Genomic DNA, 15,533 nt, shown 5'->3' with positions numbered 1-15,533 from the left:
CTCCTGATTAGTCAACTTTTCAATACTCTTAGTTTTACTTAATATAGTTTGTGAACAATAGCAAGAAATAGAATTGGTGTGCTTTTTTTTTTTTTTTTTTTTTGGTTTTTCAAGACAGGGATTCTCTGTGTCGTTTTTGGAGCCTGCCCTGGAACTCACTTTGTAGACCAGGCTGGCCTCGAACTCACAGAGATCCACCTGCCTCTGCCTCCCAAGTGCTGGGATTAAAGGTGTGCACCGCCACCGCCTGGCCAAATTGGTGTGTATTTTATAAACAATAAATAAAACATAAAATTTTATAAAAACCGATTGTTAAAATATATCCACCTTAAAGACAAAACAACTAATAAACAATTTAAAGACATGTTACAGCATATCTATATATGATAATTGACCTTCAGAAGGCAGGGGAGATCATTCTTGGAGTCCAAATGAGATCCCAGCATAAGGGTCCATGGGTGCTGGAGCCCTGCCCCCTCTGGTTGTAGATATGGTTATCCCATCAAAAACTATTGGGCACTTGCTGTGTACCAGCTGTATAGCTACATGCTGAGATCAAGAAATGATTTCTGATCATTCTGATGATGACACATCCCAGCATCCGTGAGGTAGAGGCAGGGGGATCTCTGTGAGTCCAAGGCCAGCCAGAGCTACAGAGTGAGATCCTATCTCAAAATAAAACAACAAAACAAAAACTGTTTCTGCGAATATAGTACAAAACTCTACAGTCAAGAGAAGGTTCTTTGAAAAGGCAGTGAGGTATTTAAAAAGAAAGATAAATATTCTAAATGCATGTTGAGTGGTTTGGGGTTAAAACAACATTGATACTAATTAGTGATTGCCACAGCACACTTACCTAGCCAATTGCTCTTCAAATAATAAGAAATGAAGGTTGGTGGTATGGTAAAAATGTCTACAATTGAATTCATCTCCAACCAGAACTTGATCTTGTCATCAGCTGCCCAAAACTGAAATGGAAACAACACACCCAAATTAGATTACCTTCAGGATTTTTTTAAAAAGATTTTAAAATTACTTTATGTACATAAGTGTGTTTGTATGTATATAAGCCTGCGTGTTTGTATGTGCCCCATGTGCAAGTCTGGTGCCCACAGAGGCCAGAAGAGGGCGTCAGAACCTTTGGAACTGAAATGACAGACAGTTGTAAACTGCCATGTAGAAACAGGGAACTGAATGCAGGTCCTATACTAAGCATCAGGTGCTCTTAACTGATAAGCTATTTCTCCATTACCTCCCTACCATCGAGAATTTTAAAGGGACTGTGAAGGATAGTTATTATTCAGCTATATTTTATTCATTAACTGAAGTTTTAATCTCATGCTATTTAACACAGATACAAATACATTTATGCAAACATGCAAATGTATACATATTACATACAGAGATTGTACCTTAGGCTGAGTGTGGTGATACACAACTTTAATCCCAGCACTTGGGAGGCAGAGGCAGGTGGGTTTCTGTGAGTCTGATGCCACCCTGGTCTACAAAGAGAGTTCCAGGACAGCCAGGGCTATATAGTGTGACCTGTCTCAAAAACAACCAACCAGAACAAAAGAAAAGTGAGAGGGAGAGAGAAAGCATACTTTTAATGAGTGTTCTATTAATGAGCATATAGTCATTTTACTTAGCGGGCCCTAACTCTCACATTTAAACACTTTGAGCTTTCTACTGTCCCTAGAGCTTTCTGATATATCTATATAGACACTATGTACATTAGTATAGGATATAATTCTATATGTATATATTTCATTTTATAGATCTGTGTGTATGTCATATACATAGAGCTTATTATTTGGGATCAGTGATGACATATGATTTAGGGCAGTGTCCAATGAAGAAGCTACAGCTTGCAGCAAGCTTGCCTGGCCCTTGTGTTTTCTGAGCTTCTGAATTTAGATTTAGAACACTAAGTTTTGATCTGCAGAGATGGCTCAGTGTTTAAAAGCACTTGCTGCTCTTGCAGAGGACCCAGATTCAGGTCCCAGCACCCACATGGTGACTCAGAACCATCTGTGACCAGTTCCATGGAATACCATGCCCTCTTCTGGCCTCTGTGGGCACCGTAGGCAAGTGGTGCCCAGACATATATGAAGACATAACACCCATACACCTGTAACAAAATAAGAAGAACTTAAAAACACTTGAAAAACAAATCAAAGATACAAATATAAGATGGCACACACACGCCATTAGTATAGCAATGACATTCAAGTTTTACAGGCTTCTGATTGTCAGTCAAACTTCCCCAGTGGAAGGCCAGAAGCCAGTAAGGACTGCGGACACAGTGTTCAATAGCGGATTGTTTTCAGTTGTGTTAGAATTCTGGACCTGGCTTACACTTTCAAGCACAGCAGACGAGGGGTTTAGGTCTCACTAAATATTTAACAGCTTAGGGTATAGATCTACCTTTAGAGCCCGAGAACCAAGGGAAATTGGATAACTGGGGAACTAACTGGTCTCTTTACATTGCTTCTGTGGGGAGGGGGGGAAGGGGGGGCGGTGTAGTTGTTATCATTTTACTTAGGTACTTACCCTCAACCCAAAATAGAAACTGAAGAAAGCATTGAAACTCAAATCAACAGAGAGGGTTTTGTCTTCGGATGTAGAACACATTCCAGTGGGGCTGGAAAGAAATGGGACCGTTTTTTGTAAAGATGAAGATTTAAAAACCTCTGTCTACAGAGAAGCTATAAGGGCGGGACAGGCAATGCGTATATTCACCGTGAGTGCTCCACTCAAGAAAGACTCGTGCTCACATCTGAATGGAATTATCCTCCTTTGGGGAGTGGAACTATGAATAAGTGACGGCACTAGACCATCCCTGGAGCTGAGAACAGTGGGGGGATGGCCCACGGCTCCATTACAGAGCTTATCGGTTCCACTTCAACCTCGTAAGCCCGGATCCAGAGTTTTATGGTCCTTTGCGGTTGAAAAACCATCTATCTAGTCAGGATTTTTCAGCTTCTCTACCCCTTTGAGATAAGGCTACTTTAGACCAAATGACTGGATCTGAAACAAATTCAAAGGCAGCTCCTAAGAGATGTGTCAGGAATTTACAAAGCAAAGACTACCATTTCCCTGGGTTTTCTCAATTGGTGCGGCTTTTGTGGCCTGCAATTCTTATTTTTACCCCAGCTGGGTATTTAATATAATTTTCAGAGGTTTGGCATGAAGTTTAAATTGGACTGAGTTTAGCGTTTTAAAAATATTGCCCTAGCCTTAAGATAAATAAGAAGGGCAGGACTTCAAAGAATTGATCCAAGGTTGAAGTTTCCAAACCACACAAAGGTCTCTGAAGCCTAACAGAGGCTCTGAGATACCCCAGGACTTCTTTTTCAACTTGTGAGGAATTCAAAGCGACCCCATGTGAGAGAGCTGACAGCTAGAAGTTTCAAGTCCCAGAAGCTCTGAAGTATAGCTGTACACCCCACCCCAACACTAGCAATGGGGGGGGGGGGGGCACAAAATGCAGGGCAGATGCAGGTGCTTACCACAGAACTGGAGTCAGTGCTCACGAGGGGCAGCTACACGCTTACCATTTTGATTTCACTTCTGTGAGGGGTGGGAGGCTGGGGGGTGTGCACCCATGCAAGCAAAACTCTATTTGACATCCCTGAAGAGAAATTCTAAAGCTTTCTAAATTAAATTACTGATAAAGCAGACAAAAATAACTGGGGTTTTTACTCACTCTGTTGAATTGATGAAATAGATTATAAGAGAGCCGATGCTTAGTACAAAGACAAGGATCACCTAAAAATAGAAAAGGACAGGGACAAGATGCTCTTTTATTGACATGGACTAAGTAAGCCCATGAAATTGTGTTTTCTATTTTAAATGAAGTAAATATTATAGTGTATTTTTATTACTATGTGCAGGGAAGGAGGAAACTGGTTTTCCCTTACCTCACCTATGTGTGTGTAGCACTAGGTTCAACATTCATTTATGCCAGTATTCATTCATTCATCTGTTCACTCATTCATTCATTCATCCATTCATTGAAGAAAAGTGGATGAAGCTTTATACTAACTCAACATGTACCCATTTTACTTAACTTTAACTCTCACACACTTGAGTTCAGTGAATGCTTCCTGAGTGCTTAGCATGTGTCACGTGCTTCATTTCATGACAGAAATGAGGGCTAATAAACAACAGTCTTGAACTGCCCGTGATGTGTCCTTGTGGACACTCCCCTACCCGGGAAGAAGTTATGTGAGAAGAAAGTGAGTGCTTTCACCATCCCAGTTAGTCTGGTGTATGAGGCACACACATCCGGTGGAACAAAGCCAGGAAGCTGCCTATGCCAAGCCCCCAGCAGGAGGCGGGTACATCAAAGAGGGTAATAGGGGTGAGTGTGTTTATAATACATTGTATACATGCAATAAATTGTCCCCCCAAATCTTTCTTATACATCCAGGACTATCTGTCCAGAGTGGTATCACCCATAGTGGGCTGGGCACTCTCACATCAATCATTAATCAGGAAAATGCTAACAACTGATGAAAAGAGATGCCACGAATTTGAAGGAAAGCAGGGAGGGGTACATGGGAGGGTTCAGAGGTTAGAAAGGGAAGGGAGAAATTTTGTAATTAAAATGAAGTCTTAAAAATAAACAAGAAAAAGAAAATGCCCACAGACTAAGTATATTCTCAAATAAATACAAGAATAAAAATCCAGCTATAAGCCGGGCGGTGGTGGTGCACGCCTGTAATCCCAGCACTCGGGAGGCAGAGGCAGGTGGATCTCTGTGAGTTCGAGGCCAGCCTGGTCTACAGAGCTAGTCCAGGACAGGCTCCAGAGCTACAGAGAAACCTTGTCTCGAAAAACAAAAAACAAAAACAAAAACAAAACAAACAAAAAAATCCAGCTATATATATTTATGTTGGAATAGAATTATCCATAATAGAAGATACCAAAAAGATAATAAGTAATTAAAATGCAAATATCAGCTAATATTTAATATGCCCTAAGTGGTTTATGCATATTATTATCTAATTCTCTATGATACTCCAAGAAGGCCTTATAAATCTCCTTTAAAGTCATTGTATATAGGTGAAATCCAATTTATAAAAATCAGTTTATAAGGGCTGGAGAGATAGCTCAGCGGTTAAAAGCACTGGCTGCTTTTCCAGAGGTCCTGAGTTCAATTCCCAGCAACCACATGGTGGCTCACAACCATCTGTAATGAGATCTGGTGCCCTCTTCTGGCCTGTAGGCATACATGCAGGCAGAATGCTGTATACATAACAAGTAAAAAAAAAAAAAATCTTTAAAAAGAAAAAAAAAATCAGCTTATAAAAAGTCAGCAAGCAGTAGGCTGAATGTGAAGAGTGACCCCCAAGGCCAGACTGCCCTCCTCAAGGTCAGAGCAGGAAAACCCCCGCCTATCTGGGACCTGTGCTCAGCTGACATTTTCTGGCTCAAGCTGGCTCCCCAGCCCTGTATCCCCTTCCAAAGCCTGAGGACACTAATCTGGCAGGCCAGGTTTAGCCCAAAAGAGACTGGAGAAGACCAGCTCCTACAAGCAGAGGCACTGAGGACAGCCGAGAAGAGTGTACACAACAAGGAACAAGAAATGGCTACAGTTAGCTGCCATGGATTGACCAAGATTGGCCTGTGGCCCTCATGGGTGTCCACTGGGCCTGTCAGCATCCACTGAAAAATCCCCCTGGTAAACTAAAAACAAAGTACGTTGTCTAATAAAGGCAAGAACAAAAATCCAGCTCTATGACACCTGCAAGAGACACAGGTCAGAGGAAATAGGACGAAAGGGTTGAAAGGGAACAAAAGTAGAATTTACATTATGCTGATACTGTATTATAAGATATGCCAGAAGAAAACGGATATTCCCTATTGGCTAAGAACACTAACAAGACAGTTTAATAAGTGACTCTTTGCAAGTAAGACTATACCATTCAAATTCTGTTGGAAATGGAAGCCATCCAATTAAAAAAAAAAATGAAGGCTTTGACATGCCCCTTTCAATCATTCAGCAAATAATTAGGGACACTGAAAAGTACTGCATGGGTATCAGACAACACCTATTCTTTCACAATCCATTAAATGGTAGTAGAAGTTGATTGTATACTAGGCAATGAAGCATTTCTCATATATTCTACAAAATGGCAGTGGTTAAAAACAGTCATCGCCTTTAATCCCAGCACTCGAGAGGCAGAGCCAGGCGGATCTCTGTGAGTTCGAGGCCAGCCTGGGCTACCAAGTGAGTTCCAGGAGAGGCGCAAAGCTACACAGAGAAACCCTGTCTCGAAAAACAAAAAACAAAAAACAAAAAACAAACAAAAAAAAAAAAAACAGTCATCCTTGGATCATAACTTTCTTGTGGTGATATTTTGTTTGTGTGCAAACAAATAAAGCTTTCCTGGAGATAAGAGTGCTGAGCCAGGGGCTGGAGAGATGGCTCAGAGGTTAAGAGCACTGACTGCTCTTCCAGAGGTCCTGAGTTCAATTCCCAGCACACACATGGTGGCTCACATCCATCTGTAACGAAATCCGTCCGATGCCCTCTTCTGGCTTGCAGTCATACATACTGTATACATAATAAGTAAATAAATATTTAAAAAAAAAAAAAAAAAGAGTGCAGAGCTGGCCACTAGAGGCCAGGCAGTGGTGGCACACACTTTTAATCCCAGCACTTGGGATCTCATGCCTTTGATCCCAGTACTTGGGAGGCACATGCCTTTAATCCTAGCACTTGAGAGGAAGAAACAGGACGTGATATGGCTGGGCAGAGAGAAAGGAAGTGATAAGGCAGGGTGGAGACAGGATCTTGGCCCCCTTTTGGTCTGAGGATTCGGCTGAGGTAAGAAGTCTCTGGTGGCTCCTGCTCTGCTTCTCTGATCTTTCAGCTTTCATCCTTGGTATCTGACTCCAGGTTTTTATTATTAAGACCAATCAGAATTCATGCTACACTTTCCTTCTTAGAAACTAGAAAAATTAGCCACCTAATCTAAGCCCCTTCGCCTCTACAGGAAAGTCAAAGCATACAACACTTTCCAAACAGATGTTTTTCTAGTATTTATGTTCTAGACACATCTCTATGAAAAGCACAAAGTGCACACGACTTTACTAATAAAACTTTCCTTCTAGCAGAGGGGCAAACAATAAGTATAAAATCTAAGTAATTTTGCTAACTTAGAGAAAAATAAAGCAGATTGATGACTAGCGCACCCTACACACAGCGCTTAAACACAACTAAAACCACCACAGAAGAACGCCTACCTGTGTGACCAAAGTACAGAGGGGACTATGATCATGTCCACGGCTACAGTTCATTGGCATGAGAACAGTGTAAGTGAAACTCACCAACACTCGCCCCACGAAGGTCTGTGCAGAAAGCAACAATTCTATGCGGTCATGAAATACTCTATAAAAGTAAAATCTTCTTAAAGGATTAAGGCCACTTCTCCCTGATGAGAACAGTTTCTGTGAGCAAGAAAAAGGAACGGCCGGTGAGCTGCAGCTCAAGAGAAAGGATCCCTCTCTAGGCTGGGGAGGGTCTTGTCACGGTATTAGTCAGAAATAATTCTACCTTCCCCAACCCAGGAAACGAACACTATGACCACTAAACATTTCCTACAGCAGTCAACTAAAGAGATTTCTAAATGCTACAAACTACACAAACACACCAAACACACACACACACACACACACACACAGAGCACATGTTCACCATACACATTAATCTGCAGAGTATCAGAATTCTTTCCCCAATAATTTTATAACATTGTTTAAAGTCTTGTCTTCAAAGGTTTTCTTTATTTTTATTTATATATATATGGGTGTTTTGCCTGAATGTAATGTCTGTCCACCAAGCATATGCCTGGTGCCCAGGGTAGGCAGAAGAGGGCATCAGATCCTTTGGAACTAGAAGTATAGACAGTTGTGAGTCTCTGTGTGGGTGCTGGGAATTGAACTCAGATCCTCTGGAAGAGCCCCCAGTGCTCTTAACCCCTGAGCCATCCCTCTAGGCCTGTTTAAAGTCTTTAAAGTAGAAAAAACTGTAGAGTAAACTGGCTTATCAATAAAATCTAGGACCTTCAATACTAGATATTCTCAAATATAAAAATATAAAATCCATATTACTAATAACCTTAACTTTTTATTCTTATTTCAAACTATGTTACTTTATACCACCTTAACATTAAGAGATATATTTAAGCAAAATTTGCAATATTAATTATGATACACACATAAAAGTGTATTCTATCACAAAAAAACTACTACAATCTCTTCCAGGAAGAAACAAAAGTTTAAGAAGTGAAAATGATAACAAACTACAGAGGGCTTGATGCAATTCTTCCACTGAGCTGATGGTGGTGGTGCACGCCTTTAATCCCAGCACACGGGAGGCAAAGGCGGATGAGTTAGAAGCCAGCCTGGTCTACATAGCAAGTTCCGGGCCATCCAGGGCTACATAGTGAGACTCTGTCTCAAAACAAACAACAACAACACAATAGTCATGTGGCATTGAAGAAAGAAATTTTGCAGGGCGGTGGTGGCGCACGCCTTTAATCCCAGCACTCGGGAGGCAGAGGCAGGCGGATCTCTGTGAGTTCGAGGCCAGCCTGGGCTACAGAGCGAGTTCCAGGTCAACCAAAAAAAAAAAAAGGAAGAGAGGAATTTCAAACATTGTCATCTTCATAAAGCATCATTTGTTCCCGTTGTCATCATTTGTTCCAATCATTTGTTCCTATTGTCATGATTTGTTCCAATCATTTGTTCCCGTTGTCATCATTTGTTCCTGTTGTCATCATTTGTTCCTGTTGTCATCATTTGTTCCAATCATTTGTTCCTATTGTCATGATTTGTTCCAATCATTTGTTCCCGTTGTCATCATTTGTTCCCGTTGTCGTCATTTGTTCCCGTTGTCGTCATTTGTTCCTGTTGTCATCATTTGTTCCCGTTGTCATCATTTGTTCCCGTTGTCATCATTTGTTCCCATCATTTGTTCCCGTTGTCGTCATTTGTTCCCGTTGTCATCATTTGTTCCCGTTGTCATCATTTGTTCCCGTTGTCGTCATTTGTTCCCGTTGTCATCATTTGTTCCCGTTGTCATCATTTGTTCCCATCATTTGTTCCCGTTGTCGTCATTTGTTCCCGTTGTCATCATTTGTTCCTGTTGTCATCATTTGTTCCCGTTGTCATCATTTGTTCCCGTTGTCATCATTTGTTCCCATTGTCATCATTTGTTCCTGTTGTCATCATTTGTTCCCGTTGTCATCATTTGTTCCCATTGTCATCATTTGTTCCCGTTGTCATCATTTGCCAGCAGTTAATCACATCAACCTTTGCAAAGTGAGTTAGGCTCCCGGAAACGCCCAGGCATTTGTGGCTGGTGTAAGTAACACATAAAAACACATAAAGCACATATACATACACACACATGAATCATGCACAAAGACTATGAAAAAGAAAGACTGAGTTGCTGTCTGTGCCTCTATGACTCCCTTCAGTAGTTAACAAAACTCTCTGAAACAAGGTCTTATGAAGCCTAGGCTGATCTCAAGCCTACATTGGACATACAGTCTTCGTAGCTCTGGCTGGCCTGGAACTTGCTATGTAGACCCTTATGTTCTTCTTTAAAATTATATATTCTCTCTCTCTCTCTCTCTCTCTCTCTCTCTCTCTCTCTCTCTCTCTCTCACACACACACACACACACACACACACACACACACACACAGAGCAATCTTCCTGCCTCAAGTGACTAACCCACAAAGTACCACATTTGGCCTTAACTGGCAATGTTTACGGAAGTTTTCTCAGAACAGAGACTCTGGTGCGTCCATTGTCATCCAAGTTTTGCACTGGTGGCCTTGGGCCCTGCTTTCTGCCCTTTATGACGCATCAGGCTCATTAGCCTGAAAAATCAAGGAAGGCCTAAACTGCTTGCTAAACACAGACATGTGCCAAACTTAGCTCCAGTCTTCACACACAGATGTCCTAAGCAAGGGAACTGACCAAGATGGCTCCTGAATGCTTGATGCTTTGCCATTTTTTTGTGATTTTCAAGATTACTCTGAAAATGACTAAGATGATGAGTCCCCCGAAGAAAGTCACGCAGGAGGAGAGAATAAAGGCTCCTTGGATTTCAGTATTGCAGAACTGTTCCTCCACTTGTTTCTCATTCAAATTGTCTAGGTGTGAGTGAAACATCTTGAGACCACACTGTTGGCCATTCTATGATGTCACGGTCACTTGGCAACAGTGTATTGCATCATCTTAGGACTGGATGTGAAAGCCAATGAGAAGCTCAAGGGACAAGAGTCTGGTGAAACGCACACTGCAGTTAACCGCTAGAAAATGGTAGGGCCTACCAAGGGCAGCCGTCAGTAGCTGGGAATGCTAGACCCCATGGGTACTTCTCCGTGCCCTTGAGGAATTATACACTCTGGGGCTGTTAGCAGCTGGCTGCCCATTTCAATGGACCTGTTTAGTCACACAACTTCCAATTTTGTTTCTGGTGAAATACATCCAATGATCTCAAAACTGGTTCTGTATCTTTCTGAGACAACATTACAGTCTTGATAACTCTACAAAAAAAAAAATCCTTAAAGATTTGGGTTGTGTTTATTCTTTTAAAAAGCTGTAGGTAAACAGTAAATTTATCTAAGATACAACATGAAGACTGGTTATTAATGTTGAAATTTGTATATTTTTGCTGAGAGAGTGGAAGAGTAGATTCTGGGTGTTCTGGACACACATACATTGTCATATGCACATCCATACACACACAGTAACTATGAAATAGTGTGTTTGATGATAATTAACCATTTCAATATGTATAAATAGTTAAGAACACCAAAAACATATCTATTTCAAAAAATCATTTTAAAACTATTATATATATGTAGATATAATTTTGTTTTTCATTTAAATAAGAACGGCTTATGATTATATAGGTATATATTATATAAATATAATGGTTATATATATTATATAAAGTATTTCCACTAGTAATGTCATTGGTTGCTTGATGCAAGATCATCAAACTGCCCCCCCGCATCTATTCTTTGTCAAATCCTCCTCTTTCTTGTTTTTATCTCTGTCCTGTCAGTAAAACCTCTGGTCCAACAAAGTTCAGAAGGAGATGAATCCCTTTTATGTCATGCCTCATCGTTTATACACGAGTGGTAAGTGGAATTTTAATTTCCAGTGGCGAGCCTGTCTCGTCTCATCCTAGATGATATGACATGAGGTGATGGGAAACAGGAAACAGTGTGCTCCTCAGCAGCCCATCCTGATCACTCTGTGTAGCACGCTGTCTCCGGGAGACAGCAGAGGCATTTCTTGGACTGCTATCACAGTTCTATGTCCTTCCTCTAAGCTTTTCTGTCCTTTCTACTACACCCCAACATTGGGCTGTGGCAGCAACATGACCCTCCCTGGTCTACATGTCAGAAGGTCTGAGTGTGGTGATACATTGTGTACCCTAATAAAATTTACCTGAAGAACAGAGAGACAAAGGAACAAGCCACCTCTTACCTCTAGGACTCCTCAGCCTGAAAAAAACTTTAGTTCCTGTCTCCTTGTGCCTTATATACCTTTCTCCACCCAGCCATCACTTCCTTCCTAGTGCTGGGATTAATGGCGTGTGTGCTTCCCAAATACTGCGATTAAAAGCATGTGCCACCACCCCAGGCTGTTTTCTCTCCTACTGAGTCAATCTCATGTAGTCCAGGGTGGCTTTGAACTCACAGAGATCCAGACGGATCTCTGCCTCCTGAATGCTAGGTTTAAAGGCATGTGCCACCACTGTCTGGCCTCTATGTTTAATCTAGTGGCTTGTTCTGTTCTCTGATCTTCAGGCAAATTTTATTAGGGTACACAATGTATCAGCACATCTGAGCGCCAGCCCTGGCCCTTCCGTTGAGTCACTGTGCAAGATCTATGTCAAACATGATGATTACTTGATAGAATTATTAATGGCATTCTATGGGGGTTGGTTTGTTTGTTTATTTGGTTGGTTAGTTGGTTTTTGAGAGAGGGTCTCTCGGTGTATCCCTGGCTGTCCAGGAACTCACTCTGTAGACCAAGCTAGCCTCAAACTCCAAGATATACCTGCCTCTGCCTCCCAAGTGCTGGGATTAAAGGCATGTACCACCACCACCTGGCTGGCATTCTATGTTTTAAAGAGAATACTTAAAACTAAATACAAGAAAAAATGTTATGCTAAGCACGGTGGCACTGTGTGGTTCAGGATTCCAGACACTGAAGTAAGAGGATTGTGAGTTTGAGGCCAACCTGAGCTACATAGTGAGGCCTGTTTCAAAAAAAAAAAAAAAAAAAAAAAAAGAAGCAGGGGCATAGGAAAGGAGAGGAGAGGAGAGGAGGGAATAAATGAGTATAGAAAACAAAAACAGAGCCAGGCAGTAGTGGCACACACCTTTAATCCTAGCACTCGGGAGGCAGAGCCAGGCGGATCTCTGTGAGTTCGAGGCCAGCCTGGGCTACCAAAACTACACAGAGAAATCCTTCTCTCAAAAAAAAAAAAAAAGAAAGAAAGAAAGAAAGAGGGTTGGAGAGATGGCTCAGAGGTTAAGAACACCAACTGCTTTTCCAGAGGTCCTGACTTCAATTCCCAGCACCCACATGGTGGCTCACAACTACTTGTAATGAGATCCGGTGCCCTCTTCTGGCCTGCAGGGATATGTGCAGATAGAACACTGTATACATAATAAATAAATCTTTAAAAAAAGAAAAGAAAGAAGGAAGGAAGGAAGGAAGGAAGGAAGGAAGGAAAACAAAAAGAGCCAGTGAGATGGCTGGTGGGGAGGGCGACACTAAGGCCGACAACCTGAATTCAACCCCTGGACCCAAACAGTGGAAAGAGAAAGGTACTGCAGACTGTCCCGACATCCACACTTGCACACGCAAGAAATAAATAAAATGTAGTAATTTTGATTTAAGAAAAGAATAAAGAGGGCTGGTGAAATGAAATGGCTGAATAGGTAAAGGGCCTGCCAGAAAGCCTGAGGACCTGAGTTCAATACCCAAGGACCCATGTTGGGAGAAGACCAATTCCTAAACATTGTTCTCTGACCTCTGCATTTTACCATGGAATTTTCGCACGCGTGCGCGCGCACGTGCGCGCGCACACACACACACACACACACACACACACACACACACACACACACAGCATTTAAAATGTAATTTAATTAAAAACAGAAAAAGATGCCAGTAACCATTGCAGTCCTTTTCCGAATGAAGAAAGAGGGAAGGAGAAAAGTTCGTGAAGAATCGTCTGCAGAGCTGGAGGGATGGCTCACTGGTTAAGAACACTTGCTGCTCTTTGAGAGGACCTGAGCTTGGTTCCCAGCACCCCCATCAGGTAGCTCACAACCACCTGTAACTCCAGCGTCAGGGTATTCAACACCTTTGGCCTCCGATTCATTTGTTTGTTATAGACACATGCATTGTGCTTCCATGATCAAGCATGTGCCCACGTACGAACATACGTATCCACAGGGAGGCTTACAGCTATCTGGAAAATAAAGTCAGATATCTATACACATTTATTCAGACTACTTCTGCTTCAGTTATTGTAATTATATTATTTTCACTTTTTTTTTTTTTTTTTTTTTTTTTTTTTTTTTTTTTTTTGGTTTTTCGAGACAGGGTTTCTGTGTAGCTTTGGAGCCTGTCCTGGACTAGCTCTGTTGACTAGGCTGGCCTCGAACTCACAGAGATCTGCCTGCCTCTGCCTCCCGAGTGCTGGGATTAAAGGTGTGCGCCACCACCGCCCGGCTATTTTCACTTTCTTAACTTTCACCATTTAATATTTACAACAATACGGCACCCTTTCCCATTCTCTTTTAGGCAACTAAGCTATTTTTCTCCTTAATATCCCCAGACCTACATGGTGGAAGGAGAGAACCGACTCCCAAAACATGTCCTCTGACTTCCAAGTGTGTACTGTGGCACACTAAAGAAGTGTGCAAGTGGGGCTAGGGATATGGCTTCACTGGTCGAGTGCTTGCCTAACACTCACAAGACCCTGGTTTGAACCCCAGCACCACACCAAACCTGGCATGGTGGCACATGCTTGTAACGCTGACACTTGGGAGAGGGACGTTCAAAGTCATCCCGGGGGCAGACTCGGGGCAGACCTTGTTGGGGGTGGAAAAAAAAAAGCAAGCCTGGCATGGTGGTGCCCACTTTTCCTCCCAGCCCTTAAGAGACAGAGGAAGGCAGATCTCTGTGCATTCCAGGCCAGCCTGGTCTACATGATGAGTTCTGGGCCAACCAGAGCTACACAATGAGACCTTGTCTAAACAAATAAAAAGGAAAACAATACAAAAAATAGACTAAGGAGATAGAACAGAGTTCTCTAAAGAAGAAATGCAAATGTATAATAAAGATGTTTAAAGACTGCAACATCCTTAGCCATGAACGAAATGATACTACTCAAACTACTCTGAGATTCCATCTCCAGTCAAAACAGCCATCCTCAAGAAAACAAATGACAACCAGTGCTGAAGAGGGCATGGGAAAGAAAAAACATTAATTCATGGTGGGTATGAGTGTAAATTGGGGCAGCCATTATGGAAGTCAGTGTGGAGGACTCTCAAAACCTAAAGACAGAGAGCTACCACCCAACCCAGCGATATCACTCCTGGGCGCACACCTGAAAGGACTCTATGTCCTACAGCAGACATACTCGCGTATCCATGGGCATTGCTGCTCTATTCACAGTAACAGGGAAATGGAGTCAGCCTAGATGCCAACAACAGCTGAATGAAAATGAAAACGTGGTACACATGCGCAATGGAATTGTAATCACCCATCCAGAAAAATGAAATGATGCAGTTAGCAGGGGAACGTATGGACTGGAAAATATTCTATTAAGTGAAGTAATGCGTCTCAGAAAGACAAACACCATATACTCTCACACGAATGCAGATCTTAGCTTCTAGGTTTTTTGTTTTGTTTTACATCATTTATTTTGTGTGCGTGTGTATGCATGTGGAGACACGCACACCGAGGCACATATATACAAGTAAGAGGACAACTTGCAGGAGTTGGCTTCTCTCCTTCCATTATGTGGCTCCCAGGAATCTAACAGGTCATCAGGCTTGGCTGCAAGTACCTTTACCCACTGGCCACCTCACTATCCTCTTAACTTCTCATTTTTATATATGCTTCATCTAAATGGGAAAATGGAGCCAGATGCCAAGAAATAGAAAGCGACCCATCCATGGGGGATGTTACTTTTCACACACACACACACACACACACACACACACACACACACACACTAGCCATATATTGTTAAGGACTGCTTTGCCTATCCTGGGTCTTTGGTGTTTCCATATGAAATTTAAGAATATTTTTTCAATTTCTGTAAAGAACCATTAAAACTTTGATGGAGACTGTGTTGAATCTGTGGACTGCTTTTGGTAAGCTGGCCATTTACACAATATTGATCCTACCAATCCACAAGCATGGAGAGTCTTCCTCTCTTCTGGTATCTTTATCAATTCTCTTTGCAGT

The 15,533-nt window shown here is 41.9% G+C and overlaps 1 protein-coding gene across 1 annotated transcript in view; it reads right to left on the bottom strand.

Annotated features, from left to right (window-relative positions):
* Kcnu1 (potassium calcium-activated channel subfamily U member 1) overlaps positions 1-10,193 on the bottom strand; it is a 72,454-nt gene extending 62,261 nt beyond the window's left edge. Inside the window, 5 exon segments of the mRNA XM_052752846.1 lie at positions 857-968; positions 2,554-2,644; positions 3,710-3,771; positions 7,342-7,461; positions 10,056-10,193. Coding sequence (XP_052608806.1) covers positions 857-968; positions 2,554-2,644; positions 3,710-3,771; positions 7,342-7,461; positions 10,056-10,193 — 523 coding nt within the window.
* Between the last annotated feature and the right edge of the window lie 5,340 nt (positions 10,194-15,533).

This window comes from Peromyscus californicus, unplaced genomic scaffold (genome assembly GCF_007827085.1).
Source record: "Peromyscus californicus insignis strain IS unplaced genomic scaffold, ASM782708v3 Scaffold_23__1_contigs__length_62951481, whole genome shotgun sequence".
In the NCBI taxonomy this organism is placed as follows: domain Eukaryota; kingdom Metazoa; phylum Chordata; class Mammalia; order Rodentia; family Cricetidae; genus Peromyscus; species Peromyscus californicus.
The sequence above is the reverse complement of the archived record's forward strand: the minus strand, read 5'-3'. Positions and strand labels throughout refer to the sequence as shown.